Raw genomic sequence first — 24,806 nt, forward strand, 5'->3', positions numbered from 1 at the left:
TTTCCTGTATACGCACCGTCAAGACGTCTGGTCAGGTGATTCCTATACGATGATTCCATTATGAAAAAACTCGTAATCAGATAAAACGTTTCTTTCGGTCTCTGTTTCCCAGCTTTGTCGTCCTGTGCAGAACATCTTACTCAAAGGAATGCGTAGTCAAAAGCTTGGCCAATATGGTGAGCCTTTCATGATAAAGCCAGATACTTCATGATTTCATTCCGTCAATTCTAATCATATGATGATTATCAGTTCCCCAATAGGTCTTAACGAATACTTATTTATGCATTCCAGATATTTTCGAGCCTGTGGTTTCACTAAGTCAAGCCCCGGTCAGACTGAATCAAAGCTAAATCGAACTCGCTGACCGAGCGAAGTGACTGTTAGATAGGTGGCTGTAACGACGAAGCCCCGAAAGATATAAACGAAGAATCATGTAACCAGTCTCTCTCCGTCAGCGTATGGGGCCCAGAAACTCAAAAACTCTCCGGTTTTATTGAAATGTTAGGGATTTAAACGTATATTTTATCACGGACAACTAAGGTGAAAAATACAATGTCATTGTCAGGTTACTGATTAGTTTTCATTCGTGTGGAAGGTGCTCCCTTAAGTGAGCAATGCCATCAAAACGTTGATCAAATGGCATACGACGGACTACATATTCACAAATAATTGGTCTGTTCGTTGCCTGACTGGTGAGAAATCAGTCCCATCAGTGACCACAACCGTTTATATGTTTAACAGATACTACAACTAAGCACCTGGTGACTGCAGCTGGTTTTGACCCACAGATCTCCTGGACGTAGCCAGTCAGGCCTTAGCAACCACATATTGTGCATTGGATGCGCTGACACTGCAGCATTTAGCAACCATTCTGGTCAGTTTCCGTAAATGTATACTAATCTCATCTGTCCACATGCCTGCACTCCAAAGGTTTGCTATCACATCCTTGCCTGGCTAATTATTTTCCCATTTTCAGGAGCTCAACTGAATACAGCACCCACTTACTGATGAACGACGTGTGCCGATGCATTTTCATGGGGTTAAAGGGGAGGACCTGATGATCTTCAAGTAGTCCACCGAACAGGTTGACCATAAAAACTTGCAGCAAGGCACATAAGGACCATTTTATTTTACACAGTCACTCGATCTTTGCAAGTGTAATGGCAAGTGTCCACCTATGTCCCTCCACCACTACATGAACCAAGAGGATAAAAGTTGCAGACAACCCCTTTGATCACCACACCAATATCGGTAATTGAACAGACAGACAGGTGCGCTGTGTGTTTATGTGAATGGGGTCGAATAGGAAATGCGATAGAGGGATGGGGCTGATAATGAGTCGCACGATTCGGAGGTAACTCCGAGAACAGTTATTTCTTTCCACTGATTTTCCGAAGGCGACTGCTAGGTATGGGATGAGCGTGCGTTTTGGTCCTTTGTTTACTGAGACACCGGATATGGTCGTCAACGTGAACACCATTCCTAAATATACGTACACACACAAGCACACAGAGGTAATTTTTAACAGAAAGGTGGATGTTATGTCTCCCTGACCACCATGAGTTGAAGATACCAATCCCATGCTTAATTAATTTATGCACTGTGACAATGCCGAGTTGTCAGCAAATTCATCCCCGAGTTTACGACTGCCATTTGCCGGTTGGTGTTTCGGATAAGTAGCTATACACGTGGGCCAGGATGTTAGTGTTTGTGTGCGCACTTGTTCATTCGTGAACGGTGACGACGTTAACTGTGCTCTCGGATTCAAAACAGTATGCTCCAATTTTCTGGAATTATTAGTTAGTCCGGTTTCGCTCACAGTAAATAAGTAAGCAGGATTTCTTAAGAATATATGCCAGCGAAAATAATCTCTATACGGAATCGAAGTTAATTATGGCAACAGCCAAGCTGAAGCTTTTTACCCACTGGTCTGTGTTTTTGGAAAGTCGGCTTATTATAAAAGACTAAGTTGTGATAGTCGAATGGGTGCACCTTATAACTGAATAGGGTTAAAGTGGAGGACGATTTTAGTTGCAGTTAGGCTTTATCACGACTAGAAAACAAGATAAGTGTAGGTTGTTTTACAGTTTGGAGGCTGCTTATGAAAAATCTCTTCATGGATGCGTAAACACACTCAGAACACTCATTCGAGATTACCAAGTGACCGAGCACAGAGATTTTCGCGTGCTCATCTATCTGCTCGCGAACACTTAACGCAGCAATCTGAAGTAATTTACGTTAGAAAAATTTCTCCATTCATAGTGCTAATTCACACTATTCATACTTTCATGATAGCACCCTTATTAATTCTTACTGACTCATCTCGTGGAAAAGGCTAATAACGTCAGTCCACACTTCCCTTCGCCAAACGAACCAAAGGTTTTCCAGTTTCTTCTGCGTGGCATATTTCCGCTGGCATGACGTCTAACTTTAGAATAGCCGTTCCCACATACGTCAGCCACCTGACTAATTCCCTTAACTACATTCCTCACACTTGTACATCCATTCACATTTCTGCATCCACTTCCGAAAAACTGCATACATATATTCTGTTCAAAAGTCGAGTGCAACCTCCTGACTCTGGGTTTCTTCCCCAGTCCACACTCCCAGTTTCGTTTATCAAAGAATGTCGTTCAACAGAGAGGCGACGAAGTGGAAAATAAAATTCATATGAAAAGCTAAACGAAACTTATCTGAAGTGTGCTCAGTTCCAGCTGAGAATAGCATCAGGTATAGCACCGATATATTATCACATGTCCCATATTCAAAGACTAAATGAAGTCGATCAGAATAGCGATAGGGCAATATTGCAGATTAGACAACGACGCAACGTAAACAGGCCTATCTTAGCTCACCAACTTTATCTAGTAAACAGTTACAGTTTTTGCTGAGTTTACGCCGGTCTATCAGGTGAAACCTAAACCATCGAAAGCTCCTTTGGAAGGCTCACTGCAATCAGTCTTCAGATCTGAGCTTCGTGTGCAAAAGTCGTCTGCTCATAAGTTGAATCCCGACTGATGAAACAATTACCTATTGGGTTCAAGTGACTTCTTCGTAACCCTGACCATTGATCATAGATTTTAACCCATTTGTCATTTAATGGTTGCTTCGGGAAGAATAATGAGGAGGTACTTTCAAAGAAATCCCATAAGATCTTTGAAAGAGTCGTTTCGTGTGACCTACCAATGTCTGATCGTTTGCGGTCAGAGATTTAGCCCTTGTTTCAATGTTTTGGAACGGAGCATGAATACCTATTTGCGGCAGTCGAATATGGTTAGAAAGTGTAATTTACTGATATCGGAGCAATATTACTCACGTTTCTTCCACAGTATCCGCCCAACAGCTTTCCTTTTGGATCCAAGCCGTCGAAGATTCTCAAGTAATCATACCTACGAAGCAAAATATAACGACAGGCTGAAAGTGATTGACAATTCTGTGGTCGCAGTGAATCACACTTCACAATCTTGACACAGGGCACAATATCCACACAGTGTATGGTGCAAATTTGGGTTTTGCTGTATGTGACTATAAAAACACTCTTAAACTCGGCCAGTGTGGTCTTTGATAAGAAGAATCAGTGTTCCAGGTGTTAATTGACAATCCTGCCTGATGAGGTGCACATTTTGACAACTTCCACACTACTGACAAATATGTAAGTAGGTGCGGAGAATGTTGTGTTGGAGCATGCGAAGTGAATTCTAAGCACGTTAACACTGTGCGAAGGAAATTGAAACCGACTGGCACCGAACACGTTAGACGCATTTCGAGATTCGTACCTCTAACAAATAAAAATTAATCGTCAAACGTTTGCTGATCAACAACGCAAATGCAACAACATACAATGATCTATCGGAGGTACATAATGTGTACACCGACCAAGAAGGAAAACAATACAAACGGAGCTATATTTCTCACCGATATCTAAAAACGAAAACAAGACCAAACAGTAAGCTTTAACAGAGATTAGTTACTTGAAGATACAGGTAAATTAAAAATAAATTCAGTAGCACTTGAACGAAACTACACTGGCTCCGATCTTCGAGTATTCGGAGGACAAGAGCCACATTATCGCTCACGACTTTAAAAAAATAGAATACAATTGTTCAATTCCACAATTGGCCTTGGTTTCCTAGGTCCAAGTATTTTGGAAGCATTCATGTGAGAGTGTAAAGTACAGCCGATTTTACCGGTCTTATCATCCCACCTTCGATTGGGTACCCAAAACTTATGATATCTGCTCAGCATGAGTCCAACGTTCCGACACGTCAGTTATGCAGTCTGTGTCAGGAAGCAAATCTCGCAGTTTGCGTACCACATACAACTGCACGTCGGCATTTGTGAGTAACGCTGCCCACGAATGGCGACAACACTGGGGGGCTTTCAGTTGAAAAAATGACATGCAGTCACTTTCAGGGGCCAGTCAGAATAATCTTATCTTGATTTACATTACTAAGTTGCAGACAAGCCCCAAGCGCTAACAGCTAAGTACAGCAGACAAAAGATATTGAGCGTATACTGATGTGAAACCTAATAAACCGCAGTGACATTCACTATAGAGTCCGATCAGAAGAAGGTCAAAGATGCATTACAATGCTCAGTATCATTCAGCCCAGGCTGAACTAAATCAGTGGGGCATTGTGATCTTCACCATCATTATCAATTGAGACAGCAACATTAGTATGACACTCATGCTTGAATGGGGAGGAGAGCTTGATCAAACCTGTTACAAGCATTATGCGATGCCTAGGCTTCCAAGCGAACAATCAGTTAAAGTGGCAATAAACTGACAGGACGAACACCACCAAAGTCCGATAGCCTCCATTTCTTGAAGAGTTTCTAATCACACACAGAGGGGGGGGGATGAAAGGCCCATTCTGTAAAAGGTACCGCACCGATATATCTAAAATTTTCGCAGTCTCATCCATACTATTTTGAAAAATCATATGTTATCCATCTCGTAGTTTTCAACATTCTCAATGTGTCATAGAGTTCACGCAGATGTTGTAGAAGGGGCGACATGCACTGGTCGGCTCGGCCATCGGTAACCGATGGTAATATGGTATATTTAGATTTGGATCTAGTTCACTGATTGACACTAGTCAGTCAGTAGTCAGAATTTTCCTGCTGTTTTAACAAATGGTACCATAATAGAACATCTTCCACAGGCGCTCTCTTTTGCACGTTTTGTGTCCAACTCAGGATGACCACTCAGTCCGGCCTCAGTAGCGCTTAGCTTACCTGTCTTAAGGACCACGTCACAAAAATTTCTGGGCTTTAAACTGAGCAAATAGGGTGTCTCTGGCGGATTCAGAGCATCATTTCATCAGGGAATTGGCAGACGCAGTAAATGGGGAGCGATAGGCCTCAAATTCCAAAAATTACTTCATGGATGTTGCCGGATCAAGCCTGCAAATGCGACCGCCAACAAGTTTTCAGTCAAGTAAAGCCCCTCTAATCGATGGCTCAGTACAACACCCATCCCGGCATATCCAGCAGCAGCAACCCGCAATTCACCAGGACTGCGTAGCTGGAAAAGGAGAGACACCGAGGAGGCGGCAATTCGATCACAGGGCTTGCTTACCGTAACCTTGTTTCTGATGGACACCACAGATCGATGTACAGAGAATCCAGTGTAGAAACAAGAGTTGCCTGCTATCAATCTTGCTTCAGTGTGCGAACATTGAAAGCGTTTAAGTTGACCGGCTTAAGGGGTTTGAAAACAGACTTAGAATGGAGAGCGAATGTATAAAAGCTTCAGTTGAGCGTGATGCACCACAAGCAACGCAGTTAGTCCTGGCGGTGGAACCTGCAGAGGATGTTCAAATTGGGGTGGGGTAGGGCAGAGGAGGGAACACAAAAGTCTGCCGTAAAAGTGGTGTGGTCACTAACATGGTTTCGCTTAGCCGCCCTGCTGAATGCAACATGTAAGGCGACGATAGATGTTGCGTGACAACATTTTTAGTTGTGACACTCAAGGTTGTATTTGGACTGGGATATTGTCAGGGCACCCATATCTAGACTGGAGGACAATTAGATTATTCAAAGATTTTGGTTCAAAAACCTGAAATCAAGGCAACGAGTGAGTACTGGCATGCTACTAGATTAGTACAAGTCTTTCAAAGAACAATTTAACCTACCCTTCTCAAGTCCCAACCTGAAAGACCAGGAGACAATTTCCGTCAGAGCACTATACACTGACCGAGATGACATGAAAACCTCTGCGGTTTTCATTGTGAAACCTTCCAATATGGTTCACTGGGTCATAGATTTACACAGGCCGCCACACCGCCAAAAAGACAGTCTTTGCAGCGGTTTAGTCGGGTCACTCCCTCAAAGATACCAAACAGTTAGCTGTTAATTTCGAAGAACGAAGAACACCTAGGCAGTCGAGTTCAACGACTCCTCTTTGACTGCCTACAATAGATGAGCACACACCTGCATACTGTCAAGGAAACTAGTCTTTTCACATCAACTTGATCAAGAAAGAGAACTCAGTTATAGAGACTGGGTTAAGCTGGCTTTAGTAAGCCTCACCAAACGCAACTACAGGCACAATGGCAATGCATCCGTCAGTGGATATTTCGGACTAGCCAGGTCGGAGGCTATTCTCTGCGAAGTTACGAAATGAATGTACAAAGTCTCACACTTCAGTTGAACAGGTGCTGATGGCATGACCAGGAACAGGTTGGTATCTTTCACGCTGATTGGAGGATCAATTCTTAGTGAGAAGTTAATTCACCGAGAAAGCTTACGTGCATAAGTTTTCCTCTTCTACTTCAAAGTACAAAAACCGCAGCATGACAGTCTGATTTTCCAGTTTGGAGCTGATAGACCAATAGCACTGCTGATTGGGTTCATAGTCCAAATCTCCGAATTTAGCGTGAGAGTACAAATTCTGAGCATTGTCTTCAGCAACTAAATGTCCACCACAAACTGCAGATCAGAGGGAAGGAAAAGGGGTGAAATCTAAGGCACAGGCTAACTGAAAATGCATCAGTTAGATGACACACTTTCAGGGTTACGAACTAGTGCGGCTACAAAAAGACTCTATAAAATACCGGGAAACTTTCAGAAATTTCTCATTTATAGGAGGAGAGAACCATTATAAGCCGTTTATATAGCATAGAAATGCGTTAAAAGAGAAAATAGTTTTCTTAAAAACGGATTACCCCACAGTGTCGTGTGTTGTTTTATGGGATGTCTGCGCGTTGTTAATCTCAAAACATCTTGATTTTATCTAACACAGTGACTTCTGTTTGTATGCTTTGGTGTTGAATTCATCATCGGCACTAGAAATTCACACAGGAAGTGTTGTTTCCACCGTTATTGTCATGAACGAGTCTTAAAGTAAAGTAATTTCTGAAGGATCTAAGAGAATATTCTGCTTTTGACAGCTTTTTCATCTCATATTCCGCTTAACCTGTGGTGCGTAGTGGGCTACAGCTAAAGATTTACCCGTAACTCTAACTTTTCTTGCGGCATTCGTTTGTGCAAGCACCTTTTATACTTTCGCCCCTTTTGGTGAGACAGAAATATCCAGAGGTATCAGCTGTGCCATTTAGGCTGCGAGTTCCAACCACTTCTCTTGCGTTATTTTTCCTTTGTGTGATACAAAGCACTAGCCTTCTGTTAGTTAAGTGTGGGTAATAAAAAGCATAGCCAAAATATAATCTTCCAGGCAGTTCCAGACAAATGAAAAAGTCAGATTGGCAAGTTCATCTAGCGGATACTGTTAAGTCTGCCGAAAGATCTTGGAAACAGTGAAACCTGCGATCGAAAACCAAAACAATTATAGTTTTGGTATCCAGAATTTTCTCGCAGTTGTTAAAGACAGGGATATTGTTAGCTGGATGGCAATGTGGTTTCAAACTATCCTTACCCAAACATGGTTGGATAGCTATTGCGTCATTGTGTGGCTGAGCGTCAGTAATTTGTTTAACTGATCTGCCACACGGCAGTACACTGAATTTGACGTTTCAATTGACGATAGAACGATTGCGGTGGAAATGCCCAGTCCGAGAGCTGAACAAAGGCCAATCACTTCAGTATTCCTGACATCATCATCGCAAGTACAACCATACTGAACTATTTTTGTGAAATAGGTTCAGAGCTATTGTAGAAAGACGAATTCATGAAAACAAATGTGGAACTCTATCAGCAATAAGACTGCGATTCAGCTCTCATTGATACATTGCACAAATAACCTGTATCCAGAGTAAAAATCTCAAGAACTGTAGGGCATTCAAAAATAGTTAGCGCCCACATCACTCTGGTTTGATCAACCGTCCTCCTGACCTACCACAATCATTCTGGTGAGCTCACATCAAAGGGGGAGCACTGGAGTTCCGCTCTTATTAGGTCTCGTCATCAGGAGTTTAAACTCCGCACATCTGACGTGTCAGGCTAGAGTGCGTCCACTACTCCACCAGCACACGCTCGACGCAATTGAGTTTTCACCCATGAAGTGGTGACCATGTTCACCCTCAAATGATGAGAGTGACCGGCCCGACACCTCGAACGACGACTCAGTAACGTGCCTTAGTTACGTCGGTCGATTGGTCCGCCTGTCAGGATTTTCCAGTCAGGTAGCGTAACAGATGCTTGAAACCTGCTGGATGTTATTTTGTTTAGATATGTCGCACGTCAGATCTCACTAGCTGAAACCCCGGCACGGCGATGAGGTCTATTAAGAGCAAAACTCACCAGAATGATTGCGCCAGGTCAGGATGTTGGCCTTTCAAACAGGAGTGATTCGAGTGTTCATTCTAACAATCCCACAGCCACCTTTAACTAAATTCAAGAAGGCACCTCTATTACGACAACTGTGAAAGTTTTCCATTTAGAATAGATTCTTACCTGTTGTGTGTTGTGCACGGAACCCCTTTCTTTGCACCGAAGAATCAGAAGTAAAGGTTAACAGCAGCGTGTTCTGTGATGATATGATTGGCCCCGGTTTGCGACTGCCACAGTACTGGCCCAGAACGTTGTCTGTTTTGGAGAGACCATCGTAAGCCACTACACGATCATACGTGCATTGCTGATGCGACTCAAGCTCGAAGTCGGCAAAAATCTAAATGGTGACAGGGAAGACATAAACCATATAGGCTACGGCTTCACTGATCAAGCTGGACCCCAAAATATCTACAAGCAAACTGGTGGTAAAGTGGGCATCGAAGTTAGCCTCTTAGGGATTGGAAAATGGATGAATAGCATTCAGCAAAAGCTGTTGGGTCCTCAGTCAATGGCAAACGCGAAGTTGTCGACTATGTTCATGTGGCTATTAACTTAAATATATGCCAATTCCATAAATTGTTTTCTAGTGGATTTCTATGTCATGCTCACTGATGTTTGGTGAATTTAATTCAAGAAAAAACAACCGTGCATTACGCAAACGTGGCTGTGCAAACATTGTCTGGTTTTAAAAAAATATTATTCAGGACTTACGATTTTGACTCGATGACCCGGAGTAACGGTGATTTTCCATTGGCACTGCTGCTTCACAGGATATTCGTTTGGCCAATTAGGGGTGATTATCTCCCCATCAGGAGAACTTATCTCCTGTTGGCATCCGGTTTTAACGTCTGATTAACGGACACGAGAGATGATAATGTGATATGAAACATCTTGTTTTCCAAACAGATAAATCGTGAATACACTGATTAAGGGAACTGGATGTAAACCTTATTTCTTGTTTTCTTTGGGGGAGGGGTAATTTATATCACTGACAGCAATACCGCAGGTATGCAATCCCTGTCTAAATGTCATACGACCATGGAGAAAGAACGTCAGAAAGCATAGTGTAATGGAAGTTAAAAGATGAATGTATCATACACGGAATATTATATCTCTCAAACCCAAAACCCTTAGAATAGGTCCAAATCCGATGAATCATCCCAGAATGTGCTCAGAACAGAATCTTATCAATATGAAAGGCTTTTTTCCTGCCCTGATTATCATCAATTATTCGTTTATACACAAATTCTTTGCGAACAATCTTCAGTCAGCTGACCTGCCATGAATAAAAGCCTCAGAAAAAATCTCTGAAGTTTAAGGTCATCGGATCTATTAGGCCAGGTTTCACAACCATAAAATAAGGTTTGCACCACATTTACCACGTGCACATTGAACTTTGCTTTTGCTGTCATAAATGACACGAGTTGACAACTATTGCCTACGCCTAGAAAACGCATGCTTTGACTTATTGTCACTTGTAGTCGCGACCTACGCGAGTAGAACGGTAAACGAAATCAATTTTTCTCCCTCTGAAGTCTAAGAAAAGTGTACATGTTTGAAACTCCTGAAGTAGTTCTTCGCACTTTGAAGGGCGTACACCAAATTTCTCAGAAATTTTATTGGGGATAGACTGGGGAGGAAACAAAATAACGTTACGCTTGTTGTGAGAATTTCGCTGACAAGACTGAGCAAGAAGTACAAGAGTTGATCTTCACATATATCAACAATATGTAAAAAAGCATTTAGATAGTTCATTGTAACCTTTTACAGAACTGAAAGTAACAGTCTTTGAAATACGTATTTCTTGCGGGAGATACAATTCTTAGGGATACTTGGCTTCAGGGAAGCTGCTTAAATTCACTTCCAAGTTATAAGCTCAGCAACTTCAAATTACTGTCTGAATAAGGTAATATTTGACAGCAGGATCACTGGCACCTTGCTGCAGTTAACAATAAAAGTAATTGCAGTATTACAAGCAATCTAACTTCACTTTCATACAAAACAGCTGACTGATCTACAGCAGCTGACTTTCCTGGAAAATTTTTGAGTGGTTTTTTTTCAACAGATCAGTATCCTTCTCAGATGATTTCGCACCTAAACCGCCAGCTGGTCAAATTGGGCAGCTGCGGTGAGCAAGTTATTCGCAACATTCTAGCCGAGAAGGATATAGCTTATGTTAAGATGACCTGGTCTTCTTTTCATGAACAGCACTGGAGTGCTACTGTGTGGAGTTTCTCAGACCTAAAATGAAATTGCACAGCTGCGTCTTGATCACTTTGGTACGTGCATCCCTATCTGGGAGATGTCGAGGAGAACATACCGAAATAAATATGGTTCAAGCAGTATATTAGTAACACAACGTGTTTTTTGTGAAAATGGTGCATCCTTTTTTCAGAATAAAAGTTTGACGACAGATAACAAATGGACTGGTTAACCTGATAGCTACTGTTCCAGTAAAACTACCCTACTGTATTGCTGATTCCAAGAATTACATCAAATTTCGGAGGATCAGAAACCAAGTTAGTATAGCAGAGTTGAAAGATTCAAATATATCGAATGGTTTTTTCGCGATCAAAGGTTCAACTTACTCTCTTTACACTGATATTTCCCGTGAAGTTGATATCCAGGTCGACAAGCGCAGTGGTACGATCCAATAGTATTCCGGCAAATGTGCTGGCAGCCTCCGTTGTTGTCAGCACACTCATCTCGATCAGTGAAGAAGACAGCTCGGAACCCTGTGCGCTGGACCGATGTATCTGAGTAAAATTCAATACTCAGCTCATTTGTGTGAGAGGTTATGGGGTCAGGGATTTGGTCACCGCAAAAGTTCCCAATTTTCTGTTGGTTGTCCGATGGACCACTGTACACATTGATGAAGTCGTATTTACAGGCTTGCTGTATGACAAAAACACAAAATACGCCTGAGTCTCAGCTATTTTACTAGTGTTCGCATAGGTGATAGTACTTAACGGGTGAGTTAAGGAAGCCCTTCCTTTTGAACTTATAGAGACAATTCAGCAACACAGTACATATTCGAACGTGTTTATGTGACTTAACACCGGCGCCGAAAATTGTAAGAATTTAAGCGCTAGAAAATAGTTGAACGATCGTTCCTAAGTCTTCAGGATACGGGAGCCGTGAAACTAACTTTTCTGTAGACCTGAAAGTAGTACAAGCGAAGATACTAAGGCAGAAGTGGTCGGCCCCGAGAAATTAGTCAACTCCGCATCTCGTCCTTAATGGGGCTAATCATGTGAATTGGGTACCTCATTGGTTGCCGGATTCTGTACAAATTTTGGTTTGCTTGCTAAACTAGTGAGACAGTTTTGATTCATACGCGCCAAAGACGACTGCCGGTGTTGTAATTATATGTGGGAGCTTCGAGCCTGAATATCAAGCTACCGAACTCTGTCACATGCACCTAATCGGTTGCAGTTTATGGCAAAACGCATAGTGGAGCGATTATCCCGGATATACCAGATCTGATCCAAGATTGTTACGGTACAAACTAGGTAAACTAACCGAGGTATAGCGATGGCATGGTATGACTATCCGCTGAATAAATTCAAATGTATATTTACAAAATAAAGCACGGGAAAGCGTGACAATATGTAGAATTTTCCGACCAATATACACTCAGGAAAGCCGTGTATTTTAAAGAAAGCTGAGGTTCTCTCAGTGGCCTTCTGACAACATCAGATTCTAGAATCACCTTTGGTTTGTCACATTTCGCTGGTAGTAACCGCCGAGTCCGGTCGACGTATTGATTTTCTATGAAAACATTACTGTTTAAAAAGATCGGAGTTTTGGTTCCGACTGCTTTTGTTGGTAGTGCCGACTTGGACAAAGATGTAATTTGACTGTCCGATTGGAAGCAGCCAATTTTTCTAAATGATATAATGAAAATGGGTAAAGACACGACGGTATAAGCATGTCAGCCAGTTGTTTTAAGTTGTAGATGGAAGAATATCACAAGGATTTTGAGACGCGAGTGTTTGTTAAAGATAGGTATAAGAAAAATAGAGTATATTTTCTGAATTAAAGGGTTGTCCATCATTATTCAGAAGATACTATCGGTTTCGTAGTTTCCTTAATTTGTTACCCGTCCCCAGAATTTCAGTGAGCTTAGAGTTTTGGTTTAAGGCTTCCTGTAGCTGGAATGATCTTACCGGCCTTTGGACACCATTTTGAAATCTTGAGAATTTATATCATGCAAATTTTCCTTGTATACCCAAGGCTGTTGTACTAGTTTAGTGCCTATAGTAGGATTAAGAAAAGGAGGCAGTTTGGATTCCAACATCTTAGCAACTTTTGCTATGATGGGGTCATGTACACCCTTGTTTGATTATATGTCGGTACAGAGAGAGCGGCTTCACTATCATATTATCAATGAACGGGTATCCATGATTTATACGCGAGATACTCAGGAACAATTTTCGGGAAAAGTTGTGGAAGTCATAATGAAGAATGCCTGAACGGTGAAACCATTCGGTGTCCTAGTATTCCAATGACATGAATGGTGTGACCGCACGAAAATACTATTTAATTCTGAGATTAAAGACAGGACGATAAGATTCGGAGTGATATGAAATCCTAGGGTAAAATAAAAGTTCGAAACCGAATGACTTACGTTGCGTCCCTCCAAGTTGAAGCTGGTGAAATTTAAGAAAATGGTAGACTTTGGAGGGGCTAGGATTTTCCAAATGCAGTTTTTGTTTGGCGGGTACAGATCTGGAAATGATGGAGTCTGTATTGTACCGTTGGCTTCATTGATGACGCCTCCACAAGCGTCTTAAAAATAAAGGGTAATGAGAAATAAACAATAGTTTCTAATACACCTTTGGAATTAACTAACTGAAGAAAAACAGTTACAACGAAAGTCCACCTGAGAAATCAGGTAACATCACTGTAAATAATATGACTAGTCAGAGAATATTTGTTCCTGTCATAACGTATTTCACGCTGGTTTGTTGGAAGTACCACAGAAGGATAGACATTTCATAGCCACATTACACAGGTAGTTCCAAACAATCTTATGAAGACCAAATTTAAGCAACCTTTTAAGGGCTGAGCTATGTCAAAAACACATTCCACACACCTATAGAACAGGTTTCAAGAAGGGGCTTCATTCCTCGAGAAATACAATCATTTGCAAATCAATTTGGTTTTCACGAGAGATCCAACTGAATCTCTCGTTAATGATATTCTACAACTGAATGTGCTGCACACAGGCCGCCTCATGTTTTAGTTGGCACGATATTCGAGGTATCGCAGTTGTAGAACATCATAAACGAGCGATTCAGTTGAGTCCCTCGTGGGAACCACCTTGAGACATAATCGCGCCTTGTTACAGCTAACCAGAGGGGAGGATGGATATTAGTGAAACGATGTCCGAAAAGGATAGGACCTCAATCTACTCAGGGAAACCTCGGCTTGAATAGTGGGTTGAAAAATTTGAAGAACAGTTCAACTTGACCCGATCGGTTTACCGATTGTAAGCACTAACTGAACTCAAGAGGGAGATCGACATTATTCCGCCATAAGTGACAGGAGTCTAGCGCAAAATCTCCTTGATTCAGCCTAACAAAGCACCTAGAAAAGACGTTTTGAACTCTGTTGTTCTCAAAGATGGTGGAGAGTCCGCCGTAGCTGAACTAACAACTCTGTTCCAATCTAACTTGGATGAGGAGAACCTGTGAATAGAATGGAACGCTCTGACAGCGATTCCCATATTAAAAATGGTGAAGGAAAACTGCGCGAAAACTACCAGGGCATCAGCTCAGTTGGTATGGTTTCTCTGGCGTTATCCTTGGAGTGTTGATCACTCATCGGCACACTCGTATTCGGGGAAATCAAACTGGGTCTCGTTCTATTCGGGTTGGTGTTGGAATCACGCCACCGCTTCCAACGATAAAAAATGATCATATTTACCGAGCTAAAGTTTGCTTTTGACTCCGTTGATCTTCAGAAAATGTGGCAGAGTCTGGCGAAAAACGGTGTTTCTTTTGAATTATCGCCTCTTATAAGAACTCTATGTGCCTCCTCCCGTTAATGCGTACATGTCTACAGAAAGAACCCATTGTGGTAATCATATCCGCTGGTATCACGCAAGAATGTCCTCCGTCACCTAATTTCCTTAATTTTGTAATCCACATACTGCTTCAGTCTAATTCACCCCAGGGACACTACCTGGGTGTTCGCTCATGGACTTTGAGTACACCGATGACAATAATATTTTTGGGTCGAATTCCTTGGATGTGCAATCTACTTAAAACAATCTGAATCATCCCGCCAGACAGTTTGCTCGCACTCGTAAAATGTGAGATACAAGAATGAGTTGAATCAAACACAAACCCCATTCATACGTGCAAACCTATAGATGTAGCAGACAAATTCATCTACCTAAGCATCTGGAAGAGTCCCGACCAACCGGCGAAAGACTAAATCACTTCCAGAATCGGAGGGGTCAGGGAAATGTTTTACAGCCTCTGTGGTACGGACATGATTTCAGCCTCTGTCAAGAGTAGAGTATATATCCCTGCTGTCTATTCTGCCCTAATTTGTGGATCACAGATGTGCCTGGGTGTGAAAACCTTGTGTTTAACGATTGATGCCACTGAGCGTCTCTAACGGGAGCATCAGACCAGCAATACCAAGATTGTTTTTGGGAAGTTCCCTTCTCTAACAATAGATTAACTGGTCAAATTTCGCAGTTTAGACTATCTATGCCATGTGCTTTGTACTTCAGAGGACTGTTTGCCTCATAGAGCCAATTTCGTCTATCTATGTTCCAGTTCATGCATGAAACCCATCAGTAATCAACTCAATTGCAGTCTCACTGTGTCATTCTAGATATTCCTCACAGAAAGAGCAAAGTTAAGCAAAACTACCAACCAAGTCTGTTAAATCTTGCATCAGTTGCGGTCCATTTTGAGGAAGAATACGTTTGACTACATGCAAAGACTTCAATACTTTCAATGATCACAAGAATCATATTTACTCTTGTATTCCCCCATGAAGTTGCAAATAACGCTTTGTATTAAAAACACCCGTTTGTCTGTAAGTGACATTTTGCGAAGCGATCGAGGGAGTTGCTAGTTAATCCTCAGACAGAAAAAGTGTGAATTGAGATCTTTGGTGGAATGTAATACCAAGAATTCAGTCAAGTAGTATGCATCCCAGAGACATGCCACGATTGCTTGACGGATTCAGCCCATCATCACATGCTGACGAACTTAAGCCCTGCAACAAATATCAGTTTACACAAATTCAGGGAGACGTCGTCTGTGAACTGACGTAAACAACAAAATTTGGCCAAAAAATGGGACGCTTCAGATGAAACATTCGTCGGGACATAAGCCATTATCACGGGAAGTGTGGCAGCACATTCCATACGATATCGACATTTACCCGTGTGTGCCAAAATTTGCTGCAAAACATCTTTAATAAGTGGGAGGGTTGCTGTCCTGAAGTCTCACAGGACAGCAAACAAGTAAGCGACTTCATCTGCCATTTATCAGTGAATTTATTGTGGGGAACAAACTAGAGCACTAACATTTTCCAGGGCGTTTGGGATCAATAAGGACTTCGAGTCGTAGGCAAGCAAAGATTTATGAGTTTAATACAGGTAATAGAATGCGTTCGCTTAGATCAACTATTGATGAGAATTTCACGGGTCACGTAGCATAACTAGTCGCGTTTGTTTACGGAGGTGGAGCCAAATAACCTAGCTCGGTGAAATAACAGGAACACTTCCGATATCACATGAACACATGGCAAGGAGAAATGTGCAATGAAACATGCGTAAATGTCACATGACAGAACAACGTGCATCAAGCTGTCACAAGAGCTCTGATAATTTCACTTTCGCAACCCAACTACTGGTTTATACGTTAAGTAGTAGATGGGAAGTATGAATGACAGTGGGAAAATTAGCGACATACCTTCGCAGCGCCTACCGTCGGGATGCAGTTCGTATCCGATTTCACACTGGCATCTATACCCACCAAGGGTATTAACGCAGGTGTGCGAGCATCCATGCTTCATTGTTTTGCATTCATCGAATTCTGAGTTGAGAATGCAGGAACAGTTAACCTTGAGACATGATCTAGACACGCAAGCTGTATTGCGCTGCTGATTTATATTGATACGTACGCATGAAATTAGGGACGTTCATCTAGGGGTACACTGCTACTGTGTTTGTTCCACAACAAATTTAGTATTTTCTCCTCTATACTTTCTTATCGGCGGCTTATAGAGAGCCAGTTCATGAGATCCGATGACAGAAGGGAAATTGACATTTTCCATTTGCAAAGATAGAATATACTGTTTTGGTAGCCACTGTAGGACCTGAGAGTTTCCCTTTCGTATAATATGTCGCCGATTCAAATATACTTCTGGTGAAGAGCCATGAAACGCTGACCGTCTGTTTTCTTGTTGTGGTTTGTGAACAGTGGTTGATAGTGCTTCAAGTGTGTCGAACAGGAACATCAGATTAGAGATGATTTCTCGAATTTCCTGAAGTTTTGCAAGGTAATTACAGATAATGTTTCAGCTTTTGGCTGAAACCATTTAGACTGAGAAAATAGCTGAAAAAACTGGCCTTTAACCAGGGAGATTTCCTTTCTAGTGGGGATAATGTTAACTAACAAGAGAAAACGAAAGGCAGAGTATTCACGAAAATAGTGTACCAAGTGAGATCCCATTAGTGGCATAGCCCTAAATTACTATTGTACAGAAAATGACCAGCTTCTTTCGGATATGCGAATGAGAACTAATGTAAAATTTTAGATATTCTAGACATTTAAACGGTGGGAAAGACCAGTCAGCTGAATTAGGGATTTTTTACCAACAAACCCCTGGGTAAATCCGTTTGTCACACGTTCATACACTTTCCTAGTGGATCGTTGATCGGTCAGACTACGGCACATTTTAGTGTCCTGTTGGAACTCACTGTATTTTTATTATCGTTACCATTTAAAAAATGGTCAGTGGCTGTCAAGGCAATATCAACGAGGCGAATATCTGATCTGAGCTGAATGAATCATGTGGAAATGCGAGAAAAAAAAGTAGTGGGTAGTAAGAATGTTGCATTTAATTTGTTTGACGGACCATGTTAATGTCTCAGTAAACTAAATTTCATGTTATTGGGAAAAAAGCATATCAATTGATTCCCTGAGAACTTTTGTCAAATCCGTAATGGCAACAAGGATAGAAGAAGTACGGTAATATCTCACGGTAATGGGGAACACTCATGTAGGAAGTTCACGTGGGGAGATGGGATTTTAGTTTTATTAGCTACTCTAACACTGGATACGCAACATAAGCAAGGTGCTTTCCAGAAGGCAGCAAGAGATAAGCAAAATACATTCATTTGCATACCAATTTTTTTACGAGAGACTCACCTGGAACCCAGCTGAATTACTTATTTGTGATGGGCTGTCAAAGAGTTTTTAGCAACCTTAAAGTAGTGTGTTGCATCACAAAAAGAAATACTTTGCAAGAAATCTTCGCGCAAAATATTAAATGCCCCCTTAATAATCACGTATTTTAACCGCACGTAAGTGGGTTACCATCAATTTGAACGTACAAACGTCCATGCAGAACTAAAATGAACAAAAGTGAAGCAATCCACTGATTAATGATAGTTGGTTCACCTGCATATATTAACTTTGGAACGGATTACAAGTGATAAGGCCTTCAGTGACTCTTTCATCATCCACCTTCAGTGATTAACCTTAGTTTGACGAGTATAAACATTACTCGCTCGCGTGGTTTAGCGTACCGAGTTGCCTTACTAAAGACCAAATTCATCCCTCGGTATCCGTCACACGTTTGCTTAGATATTGTCTGGAAATCAGGATGCATTATGGCTGGATGCCGGACCTAGCTTCGGCGCATGAATTCGCTGAGTGAATGGTCTAGGCTGGTCACTGCAGTGCCGGCCATCATGTCGTAGGAGCCGTGGACGTTTTTGGTGCTTTACCTCAATTGCTTTGAGTTGATAATGCTTTGTTTGACTATCTACTCGCGATGTATTGTGTTATAGTTAACATGAGGAGTAGACAAATTTTTATTGTAAAAGCCAGTATACCATAGCTACATCGGTATGACTTTCAACTGATACTATTTGATGGGCTGATACTGGGAATAACAGATAAAACCTAATTTTTTGGTATGAATTCATGAGGGGATTGTCAAACGGCACATAATGAGCAGTTTGCACTGACCAATGAAGACAAAATTCAAGTGTTATCTTGTGGTGGTATCTTAACCCTCATTCCAACGAAATTCCTTTAACTCCCATAGAAAGGCTGTCTCCCTCGGCAAACAATGAGACATTTCGACTGAAAAGCATTGATTGTCGGAGAAATAACACCCTGTATTGTGAAATGCACCGCAAACACAACAATTTTTTAGCTCAAAATGTGTCACACCTACCACTTTTAACCAGCTCATATGGAAAAATTTGAAAGATGGAATGACTTAGTTTTTGGTGGCTTCTGACTTGAAAAAATTCTGGGCGACCGGTGACTTTGAACGCTACCTCGATGGATGCCGCTTCATGTCATTAGAATGCATTGCACTGTACGTACGTGAGCAGTGTAAACAGTACAAACCAGCTATTATTATTTTCAGCCAAATGACGAATAGTGGTCTGACTTTAGCTAATCTATCGGTTTTAACGTAGGCTAAGCGTTGCCACGAAGAAAATGACATCAAAACTGGAAAACGTCAGCCCCTTCCGCGCTCAAGCCCAACAGTTGTGCAGCGATACATTGTTATTTTTCTGTTCATCTGCTTTTGCTATGTGGTCTTGCGATCGATCCCAGCACATGCATGGTGTGCCTATTAACAGAGGACATAGAATATTTGAAAAAGCCTAAGCTGTCCTGGGTCAAACATTATGCAGATATTTTCCTTCAAAAGTTTAGGAACATTTTGCTTTTATCGCAGGCCCAATGTGCAGTATGTGTGGAGGTACTTGCATATTTCAGATTTTGATTAGAAACTTAGGGTAACATTTTTAGTTCTTTTTCTCTGTGTGCGTCAGTATAAATGTCTCGTCTTAAATGCGTTTTTTGCTGTAGTACAGTACTCATAAGGTTGCCGGTTTCGGCCTTTATGAACGGAAGATTCAGCTGGGTTCCAGGTAATTCTCCCGGAAAGCCTAATTGGTTTGCAAATGAGTGTAGTTCGTTGCATTCGTAGAATCTGGGTTCAAGTCGGACATAAGATTGACAGAAACTCGTGGAATGCGTCAACCTGATCAGACGCAAGTAGGGCGAAACCGGCCTTGGGCTGCCGAAGAATTTTCAGCAACCTAGTGAGGACTGTAGAACGTCTATACATGTAGCGCGTTATCTCGAATATCGTACCAAATGAAACACGGGGCAGCCTGGTGCAGAACATTCAGTTGCTTAAGTAAATCGTAAACGAAGAATTCAGCTGAGTTTCAGATGAGTCTCCTGCAAACTTAAATTAGTACGCAAATGAGTGTATTTAGGTATTTTTTATTGTTTTTAGAAAGAACCTATTGACAGTAACGTAGTACTGAACTGCATGTCCCACCGGATTCCGCACCGATAGGTTTTAAATTTCCAAGGACCTGGTCAAATAGACTCAGTTTAAGAGGTCAGCAACGAAAACGTAACTAAAATAGGACATTATGTTATTTACTTTCAACTGAATGAGACCACATTTCATAGTAAGATTCTGGGTGAGCAAATTCCTAAGATTTCTAATCATACAAATCAGGAAGGAGGGCTTTAGTATTCGGTGGCATTCACCCGATGTTCATTGGGTGTTTTTCTGCTCTGTGTCCTTAGGGATATTCAGCCTATTTGTGTTTACCAAGATCAGTCAGACGAGCAGTTCAAAAACTCACGTCTACCTACCTTTCTGAAATGTGGCCGTGAAGCCTTGTTTTTCCACCGAGCTGTCAGAGACAAACTTCACAAACATTACATTATTGGTTGACTTAATAGGATTTGGTAGCTGCGAACCACACAGTTTTTTCAGCAGTGGAGAGGATTCGGTTGGGCCGTCACGTATTTCAAGGTAATCGTAGACACAAGTATCGTGCTTTTCCAGCTGTGTGGCAGAGAAAGTAAAAAGGAGAGTGCTGGTAAAGATAAGGATGAAATGCACAGTGCGAGGATCAATTTGTTTTCCCCCAAAATGATCAAATCACAGGGGGTGAATCACAATAAAGAGCTTCCATGCTTGCGTGCTTACATGACGATCCCCACCAAAGTGTTGATCGAACGCCTGGTGACATTTACAACTATGCTGAAGCACACAGAGGAGAAGCCACATGGTCTCAACCATAAACTCAACTCCATAAACAGTCATTTGTTTTATGTGTATTGCGGTTGTGCCGTGATGCACTGGAAGCCACTAAAATATTTTCAGTTATCTTGTGACTGACGGAATATCTGACACCAGATAAACAGATGAACAGATAAACATGTGCGTCAGACTGGCAGTTCTTTGACAGTGATGACTTGGCTAACCAGTGGCTCAGTGGAAGTTTATTTCTACTTTGTTCATTCCAGTTCACATCAAAACAAGCTGTTAAACTTTCTCTTCGTTATACACTAACAATAATAAAGTAAAATCTGGTTGAAACGGAAGAGAACTGAGTTCACCTCGGACAACTGATGATACTGCACGGGTTTCCACCACTGCTGTTGCTGAATGTCGATGGCTTTGTGTGAAATCCCAACAGACGCACATGGCTCAGAACCCAAGAAATAAAAGGACCATATATTCGGTAGATCGTATAACAATCAGTGGGATCTTTCTACTTAAATCCATTTATATTTTGATTCAACAGTATTTGGATATAGTCAGAAGTAAGCATATTCACGCGAAGATCGCACACTAGAATGAGTACACAGACATGCACTGGAACATTTCCATTTGGTGTAATATTAAGGCTAAATAAGATTCTATGTAGAACTTCGGTCCAAGTGAGTAGCGGAGCAACCCTTATGCCGTACAGGCAATAAAAACCACCTGTGTCTTACTCCATTCTTCCGCTAAAATTCTTTCAGTTTTAAATGAGGCATTTGGTATTATTTTAGATCTTCAAATGGTTAGTTCTGTTGACAGTTCATCAGAGAACTAATTACCAGGCTATCCACGTCCTACCATACTGAACCAAATCTAGAACCCTCAGATCACCAATTTTTGGCTTGGAAAATAGCCACTTGCGACCAGCAGTTCGAGTAGAATTTGTGGAATAAAGAACAAAAAATGGCGTTCCAATGCTGTTACTTCCGATAGTTGAAAAGTCGTGTACTAGCATCTATTAGACTATCCATTATGGGAACCCCAGACTCAATATTCCTAAAGACCACGCCAATAATATAAATAAAAACACCTGGCATTTACGAAGATTGAATTCATTGTGCTGAACAAGGTAGTGGAAATTATTGGGGACAATACCAAAACTTGTTTCGACCAGTATAGGAGACGTTTATGCCAAAAAGTAATGAAATTGGCATTTAGCATTCCAACAGGGACGATAAGTCTGCAGATTTACTATTCACACATGTCCACTATTTCTGAACAAGGTTTTCATTTGGTTGGTTCACGGTATCATCCTTTTCTTTGTCTGCGGCCTCTTTGAATAGGGACGTAGGCATCAAGCTCCACACTTCAGGTAATCATGATAAACTACTGATTCTACAACTTGTTATTCTGTCATTCGAATGAATCCTTCAGTACTTCGAGTTTGGAATTTCATCGTGGCAAAAGTAGAAACGAGGTTTGATTGAGTTGCTATATTTCAGATTTTTAATTCATCACTGTTCGTGGCTCACCTGTGTAACCTTAGCAAAAACACTCAGGTTACTCTATCACCTAGTTTATTCAGCGTCGTATTCAGACATTTGGATACGTGATCATGTTGGCCCCGAGCTGTTTTGTAAAGTTGCGGGTTGGCTAGAGCATTACGGTGGGCTAAGTAAGCATTCTTTCTTTGCAAAAGAAAATCTACCGTAGCTTGAAAATCAAAGGCCTCTTGATTAAGGGTTCCAAATTTGTTAACACAGTGGTTCAGTAACCACGGCTTCCTAATCGTACACGTTGAGGGATGAACACGCATGGCGATATGTCTCACTAGACTTAGAGTACTCTCAGTTTTACGGTGGCGACTGCAGTCCTGTATTTGGGCAACCGACCCGATATCATCAACTGAGTGTTAAACATCTCCCCGTCCTGTTCAACAATATCGTAACTACAGAATATACGGAATTTATACCAATAAACCAAACGAATACTATGTCGGCCTCTGCATAATGGCCTTATCTTTGGCCATATGTAATCTATACCAGGATGAATGAAAAGAAAACTGGGATAATGTTACCCCTGGTTTTTCTTCATAATGATTTCTCGAATGCATCTGAGAAATGGCCTTCTACATGAGAGTTGAGCATCCGTAGCAAGGTTTGTAAAACTTTGCTAGTAAATAAGTTGAAGATTAGTGTGGAACACCGGTGAACCTTGTATTATGATAAGATCCAGAGCACACTAGAGACTTTCCGTTTCAGAATACTGGGTGAACGGCTCTGAATTCTCACCAAAATCTTCCTACCTCTCAAGATACAACTATTTGTTGTTTTCAGCGTCCCGACACAGATGAAGCCCTTAGTGCGGAACAAAGCTCCTTCTTTCGAGTCATACCAAGTCAGAAGGTGATATAAATTTGCTCAGACGCACACATGTGGACTCAAAATGTCTTCCTTGCACACAAATATTGAAGTGCTTCAGATGTGCATCTTGCTGTTTCATTTTAAGGTACATATGGATGTTGCTTTGTGCGACACAGACTCGATTAGGATTATTTCTTTAAACGACCATTCCAGGGCAGTTTACAGTAAGTATGGCAAACAGGGGTTGGATGGTTCGGATTTAATTTACCTGGAATATGGGGAACTTCCTTGTGTCTATCATACAGTCTCGAATGACAATTTCAAATCATGTGAGACGGGGAATAATCCCCGGACAGGGAGCGATTTACGTTACCATTTAGAAGGTTCATTTGACTCAAATTCACGAAATATTCTTCAAGTTTCTGCAAGATAGAGTTAAATAGAAGAATCAGTGATCCTCTCCTCTTCTTTATAAAGCCACTTATGACATATTGAAATGTTCCCGTAATTCTCAAGTTTGGGGGACACTGGTTCTAGTCTTACTGCAGAAATGCAGTGTTTTCTGTAATCCTGTGCACCAAACAAAACTTTCTATGCCTTATTATTTACACGTCTCTAGTCCAGAGGTGGTTTTACATTAAAAAAGGGGCATTTTTATTCCAACCCTCATAAGCACATTTCGGGTAGCAAATCAAGCGTCTGACGTGGTGGTTGCATGAAGACACCACTGACCAGACATTTAAGATGTAACCTAACAGATCCAGACAAAACATTTTAGTTCAAATCTTACATGATATCTATAATGGAGCTAGGCGTAAATCCACAAAAATTGGTCGTGTCACGCCAGGTTAAAAAAATACTACCGCCAACACGAACAACCTTGGCGGCTTTTGAATGAAAAGCAAGTAGCCTCTAAAATCCAATGTAACGCTTCATCCAAACTTTTCAACAACTTTTCCAGACTTATATGTCTGGACCTGGTGCCAGGAATGGGCAAAACAATTCTTATGCTACCTTTCAGTCTGTCAAAGATTTAGTCGAGTCACTCACATACTATGAAGCAAATGTTTGTAGAAATAACTGTCGTTCTGTTTTGCTTCTTGCTTATGCTGGTCAAAGGAGCGTTCAAATATACCTGCGATTCTATTACGATTTACTGTTTGTTCCCTTTCTCAACGATGACTAATCGCGCGGTACGAAATTGGCACGTTCATCAGATATTCAGTTTATCTCATTCTTGTTTGGGATCCAGATTCCGCTCGAAACTTAAAACATAAAACACCAGGTCTTGCTTATGAAAAATTTAGTAGGCAATCGTTAGATTTATTACGGGCGATGTTTCACTTTTGGCACAATAGTCTCAGCACGTCAAACGACTAAGTTTCCAAGATGCTCAAGTTTCCAGACAGGTGA

The 24,806-nt window shown here is 41.4% G+C and overlaps 1 protein-coding gene across 1 annotated transcript in view; it reads right to left on the minus strand.

The window, feature by feature from the left end:
- T265_06819 (hypothetical protein) overlaps positions 1-24,806 on the minus strand; it is a gene marked incomplete at both ends in the record, with an annotated part of 91,798 nt that overhangs the window by 2,354 nt on the left and 64,638 nt on the right. The window contains 8 exons of the mRNA XM_009172193.1: positions 3,317-3,389; positions 6,753-6,933; positions 8,857-9,070; positions 9,445-9,581; positions 11,322-11,628; positions 13,364-13,524; positions 16,692-16,799; positions 20,631-20,826. Of these exons, the coding sequence (XP_009170457.1) occupies positions 3,317-3,389; positions 6,753-6,933; positions 8,857-9,070; positions 9,445-9,581; positions 11,322-11,628; positions 13,364-13,524; positions 16,692-16,799; positions 20,631-20,826 (1,377 nt within the window). The remainder of the gene's footprint in view (positions 1-3,316; positions 3,390-6,752; positions 6,934-8,856; positions 9,071-9,444; positions 9,582-11,321; positions 11,629-13,363; positions 13,525-16,691; positions 16,800-20,630; positions 20,827-24,806) is intronic.

The sequence above is a fragment of the Opisthorchis viverrini genome (genome assembly GCF_000715545.1).
Source record: "Opisthorchis viverrini unplaced genomic scaffold opera_v5_149, whole genome shotgun sequence".
Lineage (NCBI taxonomy): Eukaryota > Metazoa > Platyhelminthes > Trematoda > Opisthorchiida > Opisthorchiidae > Opisthorchis > Opisthorchis viverrini.